Source organism: Taudactylus pleione, unplaced genomic scaffold, assembly GCF_031769625.1.
Source record: "Taudactylus pleione unplaced genomic scaffold, aTauple2 ptg000201l, whole genome shotgun sequence".
Taxonomy (NCBI): domain Eukaryota; kingdom Metazoa; phylum Chordata; class Amphibia; order Anura; family Myobatrachidae; genus Taudactylus; species Taudactylus pleione.
In genome coordinates this window covers 8,368,922-8,386,572 of record NW_028284603.1, presented here as the reverse complement: position 1 = coordinate 8,386,572, position 17,651 = coordinate 8,368,922, and the positions used below count along the sequence as shown (strand labels likewise).

The 17,651-nt window shown below is 39.0% G+C and overlaps 1 protein-coding gene across 7 annotated transcripts in view; it reads left to right on the top strand.

The window, feature by feature from the left end:
- Window positions 1-17,330, top strand: part of SERTAD2 (SERTA domain containing 2) — an 86,354-nt gene extending 69,024 nt beyond the window's left edge. For 5 of the 7 annotated variants that reach the window (XM_088477241.1, XM_088477236.1, XM_088477240.1 and 2 more), the window contains 2 exons: window positions 6,858-7,019; window positions 8,335-17,330. In XM_088477241.1, coding sequence (XP_088333367.1) covers window positions 8,339-9,277 — 939 coding nt within the window. In that variant the 5' untranslated portion in view covers window positions 6,858-7,019; window positions 8,335-8,338 and the 3' untranslated portion in view covers window positions 9,278-17,330. Of the gene's footprint in view, window positions 1-6,767; window positions 7,020-8,334 lie in introns of all 7 variants that reach the window. The other 2 variants (XM_088477237.1, XM_088477242.1) reach the window with 2 other exon arrangements.
- The last annotated feature ends 321 nt before the right edge of the window (window positions 17,331-17,651 follow it).

Genomic DNA, 17,651 nt, shown 5'->3' with positions numbered 1-17,651 from the left:
GTGAATGCAGGCACAATTGTATTTTTGTATTACTTTTTTATTTAAACTGATGCAGAGACTTTAACTTCCTATAGTGGTAAAAAGAAAACCTCCTCACTTTATTGTAAATGAGAGGCTTGAAAGAAGAGAGATGGTAAAAAAAAACCCTTGGAAAATAACAGTTTAGATGCTCATTGTTTATCTATAGCATTAATTTCATCCAGTATCCGTCAATTCTAATTGTATCCAAACCCTCTGGTTTTCCAAGTCTCGCACTGTTAGCTTGGATAATACATCCTGTTATATTACCGCATATGTACGTGTCTCCGGTTCTGAAGTAGATGAATGGCATCAGGAGAACCTGAGAAGGAAGGGGGGCGGCCCAGCATACACTGCAGTGTGCAGTCTGATTATAGGGGGGCTGCTGCCACTGAGGGCAGCAGCAATCTCCTCTACCTGCACTGGAAGCACATGGTGACCCCCTTGTGTGGCGCTGACTTGCTGTGCCATAATTACATTTTGCTATACTTATAAGTAGGGGATATGTCTCCGCCCACTGTTAGGCCACTCCCCCTACAGTACCTGGGCCCGTCACTGCTCCCTACGGCTCTGAGTGACATCATAATAATGTGCAGAAATACTCCCTATGAAAAGCTAAATCTACATGATATTTGTTTATCCAATCCTATTTCTCCAAGAAATATGTTCTTAGAGGGGCATGTAGATGCTGTGTTTTGCAGACCTATGATTTCTTTACCTTTCATTTTGGCATCAACTTTTAGCAATTAGGGGGAGATTTATCAAACCTTGGAGAGAGAGAGAAAGTACTAACCACTCTGCTTCTAACTAATTCTTCTTGCACACCCTGTAAAATTACAATTAGGAGCTCATTGGTTGGTACTTTATCTCTCTCCAAGATTTTATACATATAGATATACCACTTAGGTCCAGGGATGGTAAACTGACAGGCCTTAGCCATCTTCAGTCCACTCGACTTGGCAATTCGAAACCTCTAAGGGGTCTATTTACTAAGCAGTGTTAGGAGACAGAGTGAAAAGTGATAAGGTGCCAGCCAATCAGCTCCCAACTGTCATCTTGTCTTGTCTTTTTCATTACATGGCAAAATGTGTCTCTCTCACAGGTCTTGTTGCTTTCCTTTGGTTTAATAATTCCTATTCTGTGCTCCTCCACAACTGGCGCATGTGACCTCATGATGTCACAGAACAAGCATCGGGAGCAGGAAGTTAGGTGCCTTTCTTTTCTTTTTTTTCATCTTTAACAAAAAAAACAACTTTATTTATAAAGTAGAACAACAGAATATATAAGCAGGCAGACCTACAACATATGAAATGAAAGGCAAACAAGTAAAGCCAGGAAATCACACAAGATGTAGGATTACCAAGATGTAAGAGCCCGGAGATACAAAATGCAGGCTCAACAAGTCAACAGCAGATAATGATGATCCAGTTTTATATTTTTAATATGAAAAAGGCCGGTACACACTAGACCAGTGATTCCCAACCTCGGTCCTCAAGGCACACTAACAGTCCTGGTTTTAGTGATATACATGATTGTACACATATGGTTAAATCAATATAACTGAAGTACTAATTAAGTCACTTGTGCTCAAGTATGGCTATCCCTAAAACCTGGACTGTTAGTGTGCCTTGAGGACTGTGGTTGGGAACCCCTGCATTAGACGATATGTTGTCCGATCCGGCTGGATTAGATGACATGCCGGTTACATCGTCCACTGTGTACACTCAATGTCACTGACTATGTGCTCTCCCGTGCATCATCAGCAACATCACAGGTCCGACGGACGACCTCGTTAGCGGGGGGCTATTCTGCCGAATACAGCATGGCCCCCGCCATCGCGACGTCGCTCCTGACATCGGCAAGTGTGTATGCACTAGCCGATGCCGGGACCTCCATTGGTCTTGCGATAACGAGATTGTGCAGGGTACACATCAATAAATGTGTATCCAGCACAAGGGAGTATATGGTGGCGTGGCAATCAACATAAGGGTGGAGGAGTGGATGGAAAAGCTATGCTCAGTTGCCCGGTGCCTCTCCAGGTACCCCGCTAGCTGGAAAAGGGTGCTGTGAGGGCACCGACCGTGCCTCCCCATTGGTCCTGTGCTGCAAGTGACGATACTGGTCGCACACCCCTTGTAATCGCCCTGTTTATATGTAAAAAAAACACCTATTCATATTGTTCTATGCAGGTTCTTTCTATTGATAGCCTTAACAAAAATAATTGCTTCGGTTCACTTCGATTTCTTCAACATGCTAATCTTTTACATGCTGAAGTCGGTGTATTAGAAATCTTTATTCATTAGTCATAAGACGGTGAGGGAAAGACATGCTTGAGTGCAGCTTGTTAATGGCCAGGTTCTGAAAATTTATAGGGGAAGAAGACAATAAAAAGGAGGAGGAGAGAGGTAAACTTAAGAAGTGGAAGAGAGAAAAATGTTTTTGTTTCCATCCGAGCTGGCAGTTGGTTTAATACCGGTCACTATTAAACTTCAATCTATGCATAGCTCCATTTTATCTCCTCATGAACTTCTACAAAACACTTGACCTTTCTGTTTGATAGTTATGATAGTGTCCGTTCCGTCCTCCGCATCGCTTTACAGAGCGATTCTATACACATGATTCGTTTTCCCATTATTTAATTTGCAAAAGCAGAATGAGCAGGGTTACTTTATTGCTTTCACCGCGAAAGCATACTGCACGTGCTAGATTAGTTTGTCAGGAAAGGACTGTCCACAGGTTGGCTTTTCAATTGGGTATCCATTAACCCTTTGCCATGCTTATTAGACTTCATTAGACATTGCCAGAATGGACAGGTATTGGCAGGTGTTGTCTTTGGTAAGATCAAGGGGTTACATTTGCTAAACAGTTGGTCTTCAAAGCTCACAATTGTTGGCAGCTTTGAAAACACGCTGTTTAGTAAATATGTCTCCAGGTCTTAATATATCATATTAAGTGAATATAAAAAATTAAGTGAATTTCGCTTACTTGTCTTCCTTAGGTTCAGTTATGTGGTGGTGGACAGGTTTGTACTTCTGTTTGTCCACAGATTTTTTTTTTTTCTTGTTCTGGAGTTGGACCACCAACCCATTCAAGTGCCCCGTGGCACGGCAACCTTTTTGGGAACCACTGGTTTAAGAAAATCTGCCCTATTGGGAAATAATGTACCTACTGGTATAAAGATGAGAAACACCGGAATATTGCTGAAATTTTTTTTCAGACCTATGGGGATATGTATCAAATCAACCTTGTCAGAGAGATAAAGTGGAGAAATTGCCCTTTGACTAATGGGCTTGTAGCTATCCTTTATCTTGCACAGTCTATGAAATAATAGAAGCGTATTGCTTGCTATGGGAAATTTGCTGCTGCTCCTGAGTCCTGTCTGCAGAGAAGAGTCTAGAATGAGGCTCACTTATGTTATATACCAGCGCCGGTTGTTGCCGCCAGCCTCTCGCAGGAGAGGGCAAGTCTCCTGGACTGGCTGCCAACCCCCAAACCCACCACCACCTTCCCCCTCACACTCCACACTTAACCTGTCGAAAGTGGGCAGTCCGGAAAGGTTCCGATGACTCGATGCATGCTAAAGCGCGTCATTGTACACCTGCCTTACAATGACTGAAATCTTGGCATTTATAGCGGGGGTGGGGCTGCGATTACTGAATCGCACCGCCCACCATTGAAGCTGCCACGTTCCCTCCAGCGCCGGCCTGGTTGCCCTCTCCCAAAGATGCAGCATCGGGTCAACTGGGTGATCATCGGACATCTGAGTAACACTCAGGCGAGATGGGTATGGGATGCTGGCACTCTGGATCTCGCCGGTCAGAATACCAACGCCGGCATTCCGACCAGGTTACAATCCCGACGCCTCCAGGTAAGTAAAGCCTAACCTAACCCCTAACCCTCCCTCCCTGCAGCCTAAACCTAACTCTCCCCCCAGTGCCTAAACTTGGTTGGGATGCAACCGCCAGTATTCTGATAAGTGTCAGGATTCCGGTGTTGGCATTCTGAACGCCGGAATCCCAGCGGTCGGGATTATGACCACTCCCCCACTCCCCTCCCCCTCAGGCTACTCAGGTTGTCCGGGGAAGTCATGCTGCCGGGGCCTGTGAAGCTGCATCTATGGACACAGTAACTGGCTTTGGCACACCTAGAAAACGGTGCTGACTCCCAAGCCCAGCCCTCCACCCCCCAGGCCTATTTTCGGGTATGCTCCCTAACGTCGCTCCCAAACGCCAGCAGCATGCCAATCAGAAACAGATGTGCGCAGCCGCAGTACAGCTCCTACATATGCGCAGATCTACAAGCATCTGAGATGTATGTTAATATCTCATTTGTGTACATCTCTGAATTAGGCCCACAGGACAGATTTTGTCTATTTTACAGTATTTTATTTAATAACCAGACACAAACTATTATATTGCCAGAACAAATTGAATCAGTGTATAGTGGATTTAGTGACAGAAATTCTGCAAGTTTAAACATTTATCCAAACTGTTATTGACACCACTGCACCTCTTCCCCCCCAATGTCTGCTACTCTCCGGCAATGCTCCTCTCCTGGCTTCCGCTCAGGCACGTTTTTTTTTTTAGAACACAAACAGCGTACTCTCAATAGAAAACAAACTGCTGGGGGGCACGCGGAGGGGATTGCTGGACCAACTAGACACCAGGGGACACACTTAAACAGGTGGAATGCCGTACCTCAGGCAACTAATATACTGAGGTTTCAATTCCTATTTTGTCGTTTTGGGTGGGAAGTATTCTCTTAAAGAACATGGAACTCTGTAGGTAACAATCGAGTGGTCAGGACAAACTAACGAGAGTCCAGGGGATCTCTGAGCATGGTGGTGACGCTAATCATGGTTTTTAAATTATATTCCTGGATGCCTTGTTGCTGGAATTGAAAAACTTCACATTAGGACCAAAAATGTACTGTCCTTATTGTGACGGTAAGCTGAATTTGACCTTGAATGATAGAAAAAGACTGTTGTGTCTAGTGAATATGTGGTAGAATACTAACTCATCTTAACACTATGCAATGTTCTTGGTATTTTCAATGCTTAAATGTGATAGAAAATTCTATATATTTAGTGTTACAGGATAAGATCATATACTGGCACCTTTAAACAAATCAAAATAATGAATGCTGTTGACTGTGTATTTGATCTTTCCTGGGAAATGTTATGTAAGGGTCCGAGATTACAGAACTGGCATGATTTCGGCGAGTTCGCCACTAAATTCAAAACTACATTCAGTTATAAGGTAAAACCAGCCTTAGAACTGATTGCCACTTTAAATTTCGCGGTGATGTTGCCATAATCACGCCAGTTTCGTAATTTCAGAACCTGTAACAATAGCCTCCATTGTCTGCATTTCAGGATACCAGGGGTCATGGCACAAATCCCAGTACCTAAATTTTCAGTGACTGTCTGCTGGTAGTAGCGCTTATTCTATATTTTACAATGAATAGCAGCCATTTAATATTACATGTTAATAGTTTTTAGTATAGGATTATTAAAAGTATTATCAGTGGTTTCCCTGGAGAGACCCAAGCACTATAACGCACGTGACTTTCACAAAATCGGACATGCTCTATTTCTCCCTGCAGAAGTTATAGGATTTTGTTGAGCAGTTAAAGTGGCTACAAAACTGTACCTTTTTTCTAATACGTAATCACGTTAATATTCCAAATTAATTAGGGTTTGATTTTGTTATACAGGTTGAGTCTCCGATATCCAAAATGCTTGGGACTTTGGATAACGGAATTTTCCCTATTTTAGAATATTTGCATTACATAACGAAATATCTTGGGAATGGGACCCCAATATACACACAATGCATTTATGTGTTATATAGACCTTATACACACAGCCTGCAGGTAATTGTATACAATATTTTCAATAGTTTTGTGGCTCAAACAAAGTTTGTGTACATACATAAAATTCAGTTATGTTTCATATACACCTTATACACACAGCCTGTAGGTCATTTTATACAATATTTTTATAATTTGTGCCTTAGACAAAGTTTGTGTACATTGAACCATCAAAAATCGAAGGTTTCATTATCTCAGTCAAGCCAAAAAAATTCTGTATTTCAGAATATTCCGTATTTCGGAATATTTGGATATGGGAGACTCAACCTGTATACTGTAGGTTAATATTAATTTTTATCTGTTACAATTCAAAGTTTTACATCTTCTAATAAACTTACACAAGGAGAGAGAGCACCTTTTGAAATCTACATTAACACCCAAATTCATAGTTTAAAAGGTGTCGGCGATCATGCCCAACAAGATCCAATATGCTAGTAATAATGCTCATCCACTTGTGATATGTCAGCTAGATGTATTATACCAGTAATAGTGCTGAGGAAACTGAGGTGATAATGCCCAAAAATGTAACGTGCCAATAATAATGCTTACTAGCCCAGTAGTGGTAAAGACCAAGAAGGTGGCCATTAGTAGCCATTTGTATTGTGCATCTTCTTGGACAATTGCAAAGTGCCCATTAGTAGCAGCAGCATTAAAGGCAGTAAGAGAAATCCCCAGTACAATGAACAGCCTGTATTAATGGCTTGCATTACCTCTTGCTGCAGTCTTCTCCTCCAGCGTGACCAGAGTTACCGTTGACCCAATAGAGTGCTGCCTTGGTGCATGAAGTAGGTTGATATGGGCTATATGTATTAAACCAATTCTAAGAGTAGTCTAATAGGCATATTCTTAAACTAAATCAATTTTTTTTCCCTGTTCAGTCTACACGTGACGCTACAGTATCTACAGTGTATGCAGTGCTGCTGCTATATCATTTGTAAACACATGGGGACCATCTTGTATCTCTGCAGCTAATCCTTCTGAAAATTCTCTGGGGACAGACCATGAAGTGTCAGGATCTCTACTAAAGCTGCCACTACAGGAGGAATGCTGCCTAAGCAGTGGAATAGAGTGTATTCTCATAACAAGAGTATGATTTCATGACTATTGTGTTAACCCCTTCTCTGCAAGAGGTGTGTAAACTATATATTCTATTTGGCGTCTGTGGCTTTTTGTACTGATGAGTTTAACTCCACGTAACACATTCCCGAACTATAAAAATGTGGTTCACATTTGCCCTCTGCTGTTTAGAACATCACATTTTAGAGACAAATATGTATCCGGAACAAATAGCATCCCTAATGAACTATAGTAACAGTAACTAGCTGCTGTGATGGATGGAGCTCCAATTTTATAGTACTGGTTTATTAAATAACCACTAAACCGCGGTAAAGACAATTTCAGATATGAACTATGAAAGGCAAAATATATTGTTACTAGGTTTTTGTTTTGTTTTTCTCACCCCTCACTCGCCGGGGCCCTCCCCTCACCCCCGGGCGCAGATTGAAAACATTTGCATTCCCACCACGTCAATCTTCGCCATCTGCATAGTCTTCTGTGTGCTCCACTGTCCTGTCTGTCCGTTGGAGCAATGGGAGCCGTTGGGGAAAGTCCATTAAACACATCTATATAATAATCAGCTATAGTCTGTCCCATCTAGGTTATCCGCAGTGGCTTGGGAGCCGAGGCACGTGCACATTCTGAGCAGATAAATTGGAATTGCCAGGCCCCTCAAACCACTGTGCCCAATTTCCATTGCACTCACTTTAAAAACAATAGTTCTGCCGCTAGTGGGAGCCAAGAACAGTGTATCCAGTGATTGCGGCCCATGACTGTTTTATTGCTCCCTTGAATTAATCCGTGACTAGAGTTTAGCAGCCCAATGCATTAAAAAAGGATAAATTATAGCCCAGACCTAATACACTCAAAATGCCTGGCCTGGCCCTTTTATGGACCTCAGAACTGGTCAACCCCTGCCAGCCAACCCTAGGCACCAACAAAAACCACACATGCTATTAATATTTGTATATGAGTGGAAATGTGATTTGACAGGGGGAATTGGTTGGAGATAGGAGTATTGGGTGTTAACAATGGCACTCTGTCTACAGACTGCAGCTTCCAAGGGTTAATAACACTATTGTAACAAATTTGATGCGGTCCTACAATGTACAGCATTTACAGACATTTCTTTACATCTACTTTTAGGGTGCTCTTTGGGATAGTAGTTTTTGTTTAGTAGAATAAATACAATGGCGTCTGTATTAGTTGTTTAATGCACTGTGTGTCTGTTCATAAGCCTCGAAGGTCGTTTCATAATGAACATAAATAAAAAAAATAATAATATAGCAATAATAAGTAAATGTTTAAAATTTTTAATATTTGCTAGATGAACACATTTTATTTTCTCAGTGGTAATAAATGTATGTTTCTGTGCATCATGTCTTTCAGATATATGTTGGCTAAAGCGGGAAAGCGAAAATTTGACGAGCATGAAGATGGGCTGGAAGGCAAAGTGGTGTCTCCGACAGATGGGCCATCGAAGGTATCCTACACTTTACAGCGCCAGACTATCTTCAACATTTCCCTTATGAAACTCTATAACCACAGGCCGTTGACAGAGCCAAGCTTGCAGAAAACAGTTTTAATTAATAACATGTTGAGACGGATACAGGAGGAGCTAAAACAAGAAGGTAGCTTGAGGCCTGTTTTTATTAGCACTTCACAGTCTTCGGACGCTCTTGGTGACAGTTATCAGGAGGCTCAGCCTGCATTCAGTCATCTTGCCACCCAGCCTCTTCAACCCACTGACTTAATAAGCACTACACCACTAGAATCTAGCCTCACCCCTGCCTCTCTGCTTGAAGAGGACACGTTTTGCACTTCCCAGACAGTCCAGCAGAATATTGCAAGCAGCAAATTACCACCACCGCTGCCTCTCGTCCAGCCAGTAAAAGACAGTTTCTCCTCAGCCTTGGATGAAATTGAGGAACTGTGTCCAACTTCTACCTCCACAGAGGCGGCTGCAGAAGCAGCAGTGCATTTGCAGAATGAACCTGTTGCGGCAGGAACCCTTAAGCCTGACGGAACCCAGGAGAACAGAACAAGTGAGCCAAAACTAATGGATTCCCTTCCTGGGAACTTTGAATTAACAACCTCCACTGGCTTTCTTACAGACCTGACCTTAGATGACATCCTTTTTTCTGACATTGACACATCCATGTATGATTTTGACCCTTGCACATCAAATGCTGGAGCGGCCTCTAAAATGGCACCAGAAGAACTTCTGAAAACTTTGTCTCCTTATAGCAGCCAACCGGTAACCCCGAGTCAGCCTTTTAAGATGGACCTTACGGAATTAGACCACATAATGGAGGTTTTGGTAGGATCCTAAAAGAACGCTCATCTGCAAACTCTTTGCCCCCACAGATTCACAGCACTGTGCATGCATAGTTTTTGCCTTTTTCAAAAAAAATAACTAAAAAGGATCTTGTTTAATTATTGCATACGCTGTATCGGAGTGCCTTCTGTATGACCACTTTGGGGATACTTCATAAGTGATTCTCCAAGGATGATCGTACCACAGTCCACTGAAGATTTCATATAAACTATCAAGTGACAACTAAAAATTTAAGTTGTACATACAAGCACAAGAATTATGTTGGGGAACGCTGTAAATTGCATGTGCATAACTGTCTATTTTTTTCAATAAGTTTTATTGCAAGAGGTAAATTTTATTATTTAGGTAATCGGAGCCCCATTTTATTTTTAGGTTTTTTTAATTTTTTTTGGCATTTTAGCCCGTTTTAGGTTGGGATACGATAAAATTGGAGGCATTAATTACTGCTTTTTCCAGTAAGAATAGCATATAAATGAACGCTTACAACCCCTTACCTAAATGGTTTTATATTTTTGTACAGATTCTGGCATTTATTATATTGATTTTGTAGAAAAGGAAAAAAAAAAAATATGCAGGAGAAAAGTTATGTTTTGAGCAACAAAATAATTTTGATAGGATGTGCGGATAAAGTTCCTTCCTAAATCAAATATTCAATGTTGTTGGCCCATACTTTTTATACATCATTGACCGGTTTTACAGTCCAATTTTGGAAAGAAATTTGGTTACTAATAATTTTGAGGTGATTGTGGGGGGGGTGATCTACCTTTGAATTGCAACAAAATAGCTTGGCATGGGTAGGAAGAACAGATTGGGTATCAACTAATCATTTTTTTTTTTGCTTACCATGCAAAAAGTATTAATTTTTTGTATTCTGTACGGTCTTCAGTTTTTTTGTTTTAAAGAGGTCTTCACTAAAATTTGAATATTGAATTTGTTAGATGAACTTAAGTCTGGGCTCTCTGAAATCAGAGAACTTCTAAGCCAGTATCCTAATTTGTTTAAGTTTTGTTGGTGTTATATGTTTTATAAGGCTTAAAGTGCCTGTGTCACAAATACACAGTGGAGGCAGCCATTTTGTTGGCTAAACCAAAATCTAGAAAATTGCCTGCATTTACCACTGAGGCACATGAGTATTAGTTCAGGTGTTGACCACACTTTAAGAGTCACACCAAAGCATAGTGTATTCAGAGCTATTGACATCACTCTTAAGTGCAGATGTTACTCCCTGGGCTTCTCCGGTAGTGCTCTGAAGAACCTTGTATAGTGAATGCCTCATCTAGGATAATTTAATTATTCAAACTTTTTAATTCTTTTACTGTCAAATGTTCAAAATCCACAATAAGATAATTTTTGTAAGTTGCTGTAAAATTAAATTTTGCACCTCCAATTACAAACTAAAATCACTAATCCCTATTTAAATTACTTGCCCTGTAGGAAGCTGATTTTAGACAGCGGTTCCACCAGTGGTACGTTTGTGCCATCTGCTGCTATAGGGGAAATGCAGCCATACCCTCCACATACTGGACCTCATTCAGAGTCGGTTGAAGCGGCCGCACGGTCGTACGCGAAAAGGGGCCGTAAATGCAAATGATTCCCTCGCAAGTTGCATCCCTAAGTTCGGATCGGTAGTTGGCCGACCATGGGGAGGAAGCGGTCGGAAGACAAAAAAACATGCCCCCTTCTCGTACGCATTGCACGTCATCTCCGGGCATATAAGGATTAATCGAGACCATCGGAACTAGTCGTAGAGCTTAAGGTTGACCATACCCTCTCTTAAGCTCTACGATCATGTCAGTGTAAAAACCTCCCATATCACATGTGCCATGACGCTACTTTGTTAATTATGCACTCCCATAATCCGTATGCACTCCCATAAAACGCCGTTCGCATAATGAGGCACGCCTGTGTTCGGATTTCCACTCCCCCGTTTTCAAGCACCTTCCCCTGTTACCACCCACAAACGCCTCCATCTGTCACTCAAACTACCGACCTGGCTGTGTTCAAGGAGAGAGAAATTTCTGATCGTAGCGGCTAGTTTGCGCACGCGCATTGCGAACTGTACGCATGCGCAGTATAGCTAACATCGGTGGCGTACGACCGTGCGGCCGCTTCAACCGACTCTGAATGAGGTCCTCTGTGTGGTGTACAATCTGTTTTCGCAGGAAATCGACCTGAAATGCTTCCCTGTCCATGCTGGCAGTACAACGTATGAACATAGTTACAGGGAAGCACCCTGTTGTGTATGTGGATAAATATCCTCTTCATTAGGAACCAAATACCACCTGTCTCTCATGTTCTGAATGGGTGTCTATTCTATTTGATGGAAAAGTTTACACGGTGCTTCGACTAAAATGTTTCAGTGTTTTAATATGGTTAAAACCTACATATACAAATATGCATTGCCACAGTATATGAGCTAAGACACATACCTGTCCCTGTTAACTTGGTAAAAGACTGAGAAAGTGTTTTTTTTTTTCTTTTTCCTTTTGGTGTATTAAATCTCTATCGATTTTATCTCCTCCTATGCAGCTTTTAAATATATGTGAAATGCAGATAATGGCTGGAACATTTTTGTTTCAAATACTGTTCCTTGTTTACCTTTTGTCAAAGATGTATTTAGTGAACTAACGTCCTTATAGGTTTGCGGATACAAAGCCCCAGTGAAGAGGTATTTAAAATGCGAGAAGGTGTACAGTCAGTTTTAGAGTTCATACAATATTTGCCAATGCATTGATTTTAGTGTCAGGGATAATGTTTAAAGGACCACCCCCTCTTCTATTGTGAACACCTGATTTGGTTGGGCCATGACTTTTTGAACATTAGTATTACTAAAGCTGAAACCAACCATTCATATCCCAACTTTCCGCCCCATATTCCTCCACCCTATTTAACCCCCCCCACATAAATCTTGAAGCCGGATCACTATCCAAAACCGATTGTAATGCATCGGTAGAGTGAAATGTCTTTTGATGCAAACTCTTATATGGCCAAATCAAGTAGATTTATGTTGAATAGACTTCTTTATTTATAGGTTGAAAAATCAGTTATTTATAGTTCTATGGTGTCCCTGTTCATTTTTCATTTATATTCAAATATTTCACAGCTACCTCGTGAGAACCATTGAATGCCCACACAGTAGAGAAACACTTCCTCATTTTGTCTTCTAAGTTGGTCAGCCTTCATTAGCACTCATGCACATTTTTGTTGGATTTTTATCCATTTCAAAAACCTGAAAATCGCAGTTAAAATAAGGCACCTTGATGTCTCTTAACGTCTACATATTGTAGCATTTGCTAGCAGGCAGGATGTTTTGTTAATCTTAATTTTCTGCAGAATCCTCTTACACACAAACATTGAAAACACAACTAAATATTATGAGCTTTTGGGACATCCATTATAACATAACACCTCTCCCCCCCAAAACAAAAACCACCCCCCAACCTTACCATGAGTAACTAAAAAGTGTAGCATTTCATTAGTTAAAAAGAAACAGTCCCTTGCCACTACCATATTATACCATTAAGCAGGTATGTGTGTGTGTGTGTGTATGTGTATATATATATATATATATATATATATATATATATACTGTATATGCAACTTTTGTAATTTTTTAATCTTAATTTTCTATTTTTATCCCAAGATTTGTAAACGCAGAACACAACAAAATGGGCATACGCGATCAATGTCTTTAAAAAAATAAAATCTACCACCAAGTCTTTAAATTGACACCGTCCAGCTTCTTGTAATGATGAGATTGGAGGACATTTCTGAAAACTGATGCAGCATAGATAAACTATTATTAAAATGTATATGTATGGTGCCACAATGCTCTAAAGCTCCACACAGTGTGGAAAAGGTAGGCAAACGTGAGAAGAAAAAGTAGGGAGAGTCCTGCTCATTAGACTGCTTACTAATTAGTGGGAAAATGGCTCAGCTAGAAAGGATGAATATGGTGTTTATGTATTTATTTCACCATCTACTGAGCTGCAAATGGCAGTCCGGTTGCTATGGATTACATATGGGTGCTTGTGCACTAGTTTTCATAAATGTCCCTCATTCAACCTAATAATAACACACTATTTGTTCTATTGCATTACAGTACATGACTTGTCATCATTTTAGTGTTTTGTGTTTTTGTTTGATCAGAAGTATGTTTTTGCTATTGAACATGAAAATCCTCAAACTTTGGCAGCAAGATAGAAGGAAAACAAAAAATTAACTAATATTCATGGTTTTTTTTCAATGTGACAATATTGTTGTTTTCAGTAAAAGTTTTATACAATTTCTTTGTAAAGATTTTTTTTTTTTTAAAGTGCATTCACTCTTTATCAATATTGTTTTGTGTAAAAATGCTCATATTTATGGATTTCTGTACTTAATTTATCCTTCATATTTAATTTTAAATTCATCATTAAATGAGGTTTTGTTAATCTCATTCAGTAGCCATCCTTAACAATTCACCCTCTTGCGACAGAATCTTAGAGAGTCTTGTATTAAATACAAATGCAGCTTTAGAACTATTTGTCAATGTTGTGGCTTTTTAAGTTTGAGTGTTTTTAATTCTGAAATGTGCTCAATCCTTCCTACAAACTGTGCAGTATTTCTATGCTTTCTGTATGGTTGTATGGTACTTTTAGCTGTTAACTACAGATTGCAACCTACTATTTTAAAAGCATATAGCTTATTTAGAAATTACTTTTTTATATTAATTTATTTAAGAAATTTTAAATTATGTTTTGTCATTAAACAATATATAGGGGTATCTGCTCACTTCTTGCCGTTGATCAGACTGGGTTTCTTGCAGGCACTTTAAGGTTCCACACTGACACCCTTTTTAAAGGGGTTTGCAAAATAGTAATCAGATCCTTGGTTGTAAAAGGTTCCGTAAGTTACAGTATGCTTGATGATAATAATATATATGTGCACAGGAAATTAGAATTTTATTCAACTACAGATTTTATTACTAAATAAAGCATATAGATATTTTAAGTTTTTTTATTTATTTTATAGCATGTATGTTTAATTATATAAGAGACATATTTTAAGGTAAGAGGTATCTAACAAACTGAAAACACCGTCAGAATATTGAAATATGTAAATATATCATATCATTTATTATATTTTGTGGAGGTTTTTTTATGTTTTCCAAGATGAGGTCTGAGAAGGTAGTCATTTTGTATTTTTAATTATATAACTGTTAAGATGCACTTGTAGTCCATTTTTAGTGTGATTTGTGGTTATATATTAATAAGCTAATTCCTGATTTTCTGTAATATTTTTTATGCAATTAGCCTGAGCTATCTGTTCAGTGATGTTGTCTTCTCCCAAAATAAATAAATAAATAAAAAATCCCTATAGCTAGTTCTCATTCAGAAGAAATAGGATGGAGGAATTCAGGTTCCTAGTGTTGTATATTTCAGTAATAAAAGGGTTAAGCATTAATATTTTCTATGGTAAGAAATAAACCATATATCATAAGATAGATCATCCATTCCATCTAGGGTGTCTTCATGCACCCTGATAGTCTCCAGCTACCAGCTTAGTTTTCCCCAGAGTCCAATGCATGCAGTTTTTTCTCACTGCAGTTAATCTATGGAATAGCATCTATGTTGTCAGTTGCAAACAAAATAAATAGTGAAAAAGCTTGCCATAAAATTTACAGAGAAAAATAAATACAAAATGACTACATTCTGGCTCCTAACCAGAGTATTGTTATTTTATTTTTTTTTATTCTTATTTCATCGTTTAGCATACCTACAATTTTTCATTTAAAAACCTTTTTAGTCACATTCATAAAACCTGGTCATTTAAGAGCATATCACTAATAATTCAGTGACCAATATTTTTGAAGCAAACCTGTAGGGAAAGAACAAATTAATTTTAAGTGTTATGATTCCCACAGATAAATCTTTTTACACATTTTTGTGAAATGGCATGACAAGAACTGAGCAGACCCAATCAGCTTGATTTTGAAGTGATTTTGTTCCCTTAAGTTATTTATATCTGTTTTTTTTTTCCTTTTGTAAATATATTTATTTTATTGTGAAGCTAACATCTGGATTGTAACATGTACAGAATGTATGGTAGGAATGTACTCTGTTTAGGAATGTACGTCCATTTCATATGTGGGTGGGAGGCAAGGAAGGGAAAAAGTCTACCATGCCCTTCAATAGATGCACAATTCACACAGTTCTTGTTGCTTGGTGTTCCATTATTCGAAAACCTACAGATTAGAAGAATCACCTATTACTCGCCTCTGCTATCTAGTTTATCAGTGGTTGATGCCACACATACTAGTACTTTGATACAAGTTAGTATTCCTATCCTAGACTTCTAACCAGGTATTCGGCTGGTTCAAGGCTACTCTTAGTTAGAAATTGTTGGGGATTGGAGACCGAGATGTTCTTGGCAACTAGACAGATATTCAAGTGGCAAATATGGGCCAGCCCCTCTAATAATGTCTCTTTCCCAGCTTGTCTTTACCTTCAATGGTTTGTTAGTAAAGTTTGCTTTGTGGAATAATACCATGAGAAATTACAGGCCCTATTGCACTGGCCAGAGGAGTGTCCATTCAAACAAATACAAGACCCTTACTCCCAGGCACATTCTAAAAATGTTATACTTTTATTTAAAATCTGTGTTTATATAAGCGGCTGCATCTTAATTATAAAAGTATAGATGGGCAACCCATTTAACATGAAGAAATATATTGCAGAGCTTATATCACTGATATTTTTGGTGCACAATTACCTAATTACTTTTGGTTTTGCTAGTGGTTGGACCTGACTTCCTGCATGAATCCTCATTGTTCTCTTTACAACCTAATTTAATGCTTTGGTTTATTGACTTAATTGATTTTTGTGTAGACGCAATGAGAACTCATGCAGGAAGTCCGCTCCATCTGAACGACTAGGAAAGCCAGCAGTAATTGTGCACCAAAAATTTCTGCAATATAATTCTTCATGTCCATGGGATTGCCCACCTTTATAATCAAGACGCAGCCACTTTTTTAATGCTTTGTTTAAATAATATGTGTTAAAAGCAGGAATTTTAAGTAAACGCCATTTTCATTCCCCCAAGCTGTATTGGCAGAGGCAGCCTTTTATTGTAAATGTCTTGGGGCCCTTTTTATCTAGGATTTCATAATATTGCTAATACGACTACTAGTATTCCAATATATGCTGTGTACTGTTATTTGTGGGGGTGGGGGCGAAGAAAGGATATAATTTTGAAATTACTTATAATGTAAAATGTTACCTGCTAAAATTCCTTTGGACAATTATAAAACCAGCAGATGGTGTGCATCAATGCTGCATCTTCATTGCCCTCTACAGGACTGCAGTTGCATTTTCACAACCATTTAAATATAAAAAATACTGATTCAATGAATTCCTAGTTTTACATTTTTATATGTGTTATGTCAGATGTAGCATTGTCTGCTGCACATAGATGAGATGGCCACATCCAGGGTGTTCCACAATATAACTGAACTGTTAATTGCTCATGACGCAATATGTTTCACACTATATTATGACCCTCATAAGAATATGACTGTCCTATTGGCCTGTTACCTCACTGCACGGCAGCTTACATCTCTCTGCTATCAGTTCACAAGATTTTAGTTGTATCATGTAAGTATTGAATAAAGGGAATATGGTATTTTTTTTATTTTTTCCGAATATTGGAACACCAACCAGTTTCTTATTTTTATGCAAGTTTAATGTTTTTTATTTTCGCAATGTGTGACCGAAAAAGTGTACATTGTTTTTTTTTTGGTTTTTTGGGTTTTATTTGATATTTCTTTTGGGGGGGTTTTGAACTGGGCAATGCATGAAAGTTTCATTGTCTAAAGGAAGGCTGTTTTTCCCTCCCACAGACCTTTAGAGCTGTGCCTTTTCTATGCAATACGACAGACACGTCTGATATCACATTACTGTATTCACATGTAGTTATGGGCTGTAAAGCAAAACAATTGGGCAAATGTACATGGAAATGAGCAGTCTTTTGTAGTTTTATATTATATAATAAACATTTAAAATAAACATTTCTGGGATTTTTGTTTTTTGTTCAAGTTAAAAGTTTTTACTTTGCTTTATGTTGTGATTGTTGACGGGAGGGAAAACTTCTAGAAAGGTTTTCCAGTATTCTCATTCGACTCAATGGTCACAAAGGTTTTTAAACTTATCTGAAAAAGTATTGATGAAACTTCATTAATATTGTGCCATCTCCTTCTAGGCCACAGGTTCTCAAACTCGGTCCTCAGGACCCCAAACAGTGCATGTTTTCCAGGTCTCCTCACAGAATCACAAGTGAAATAATTAGTTCTACCTGTGGATCTTTTAAAATGTGTCAGTGAGTAATGAAT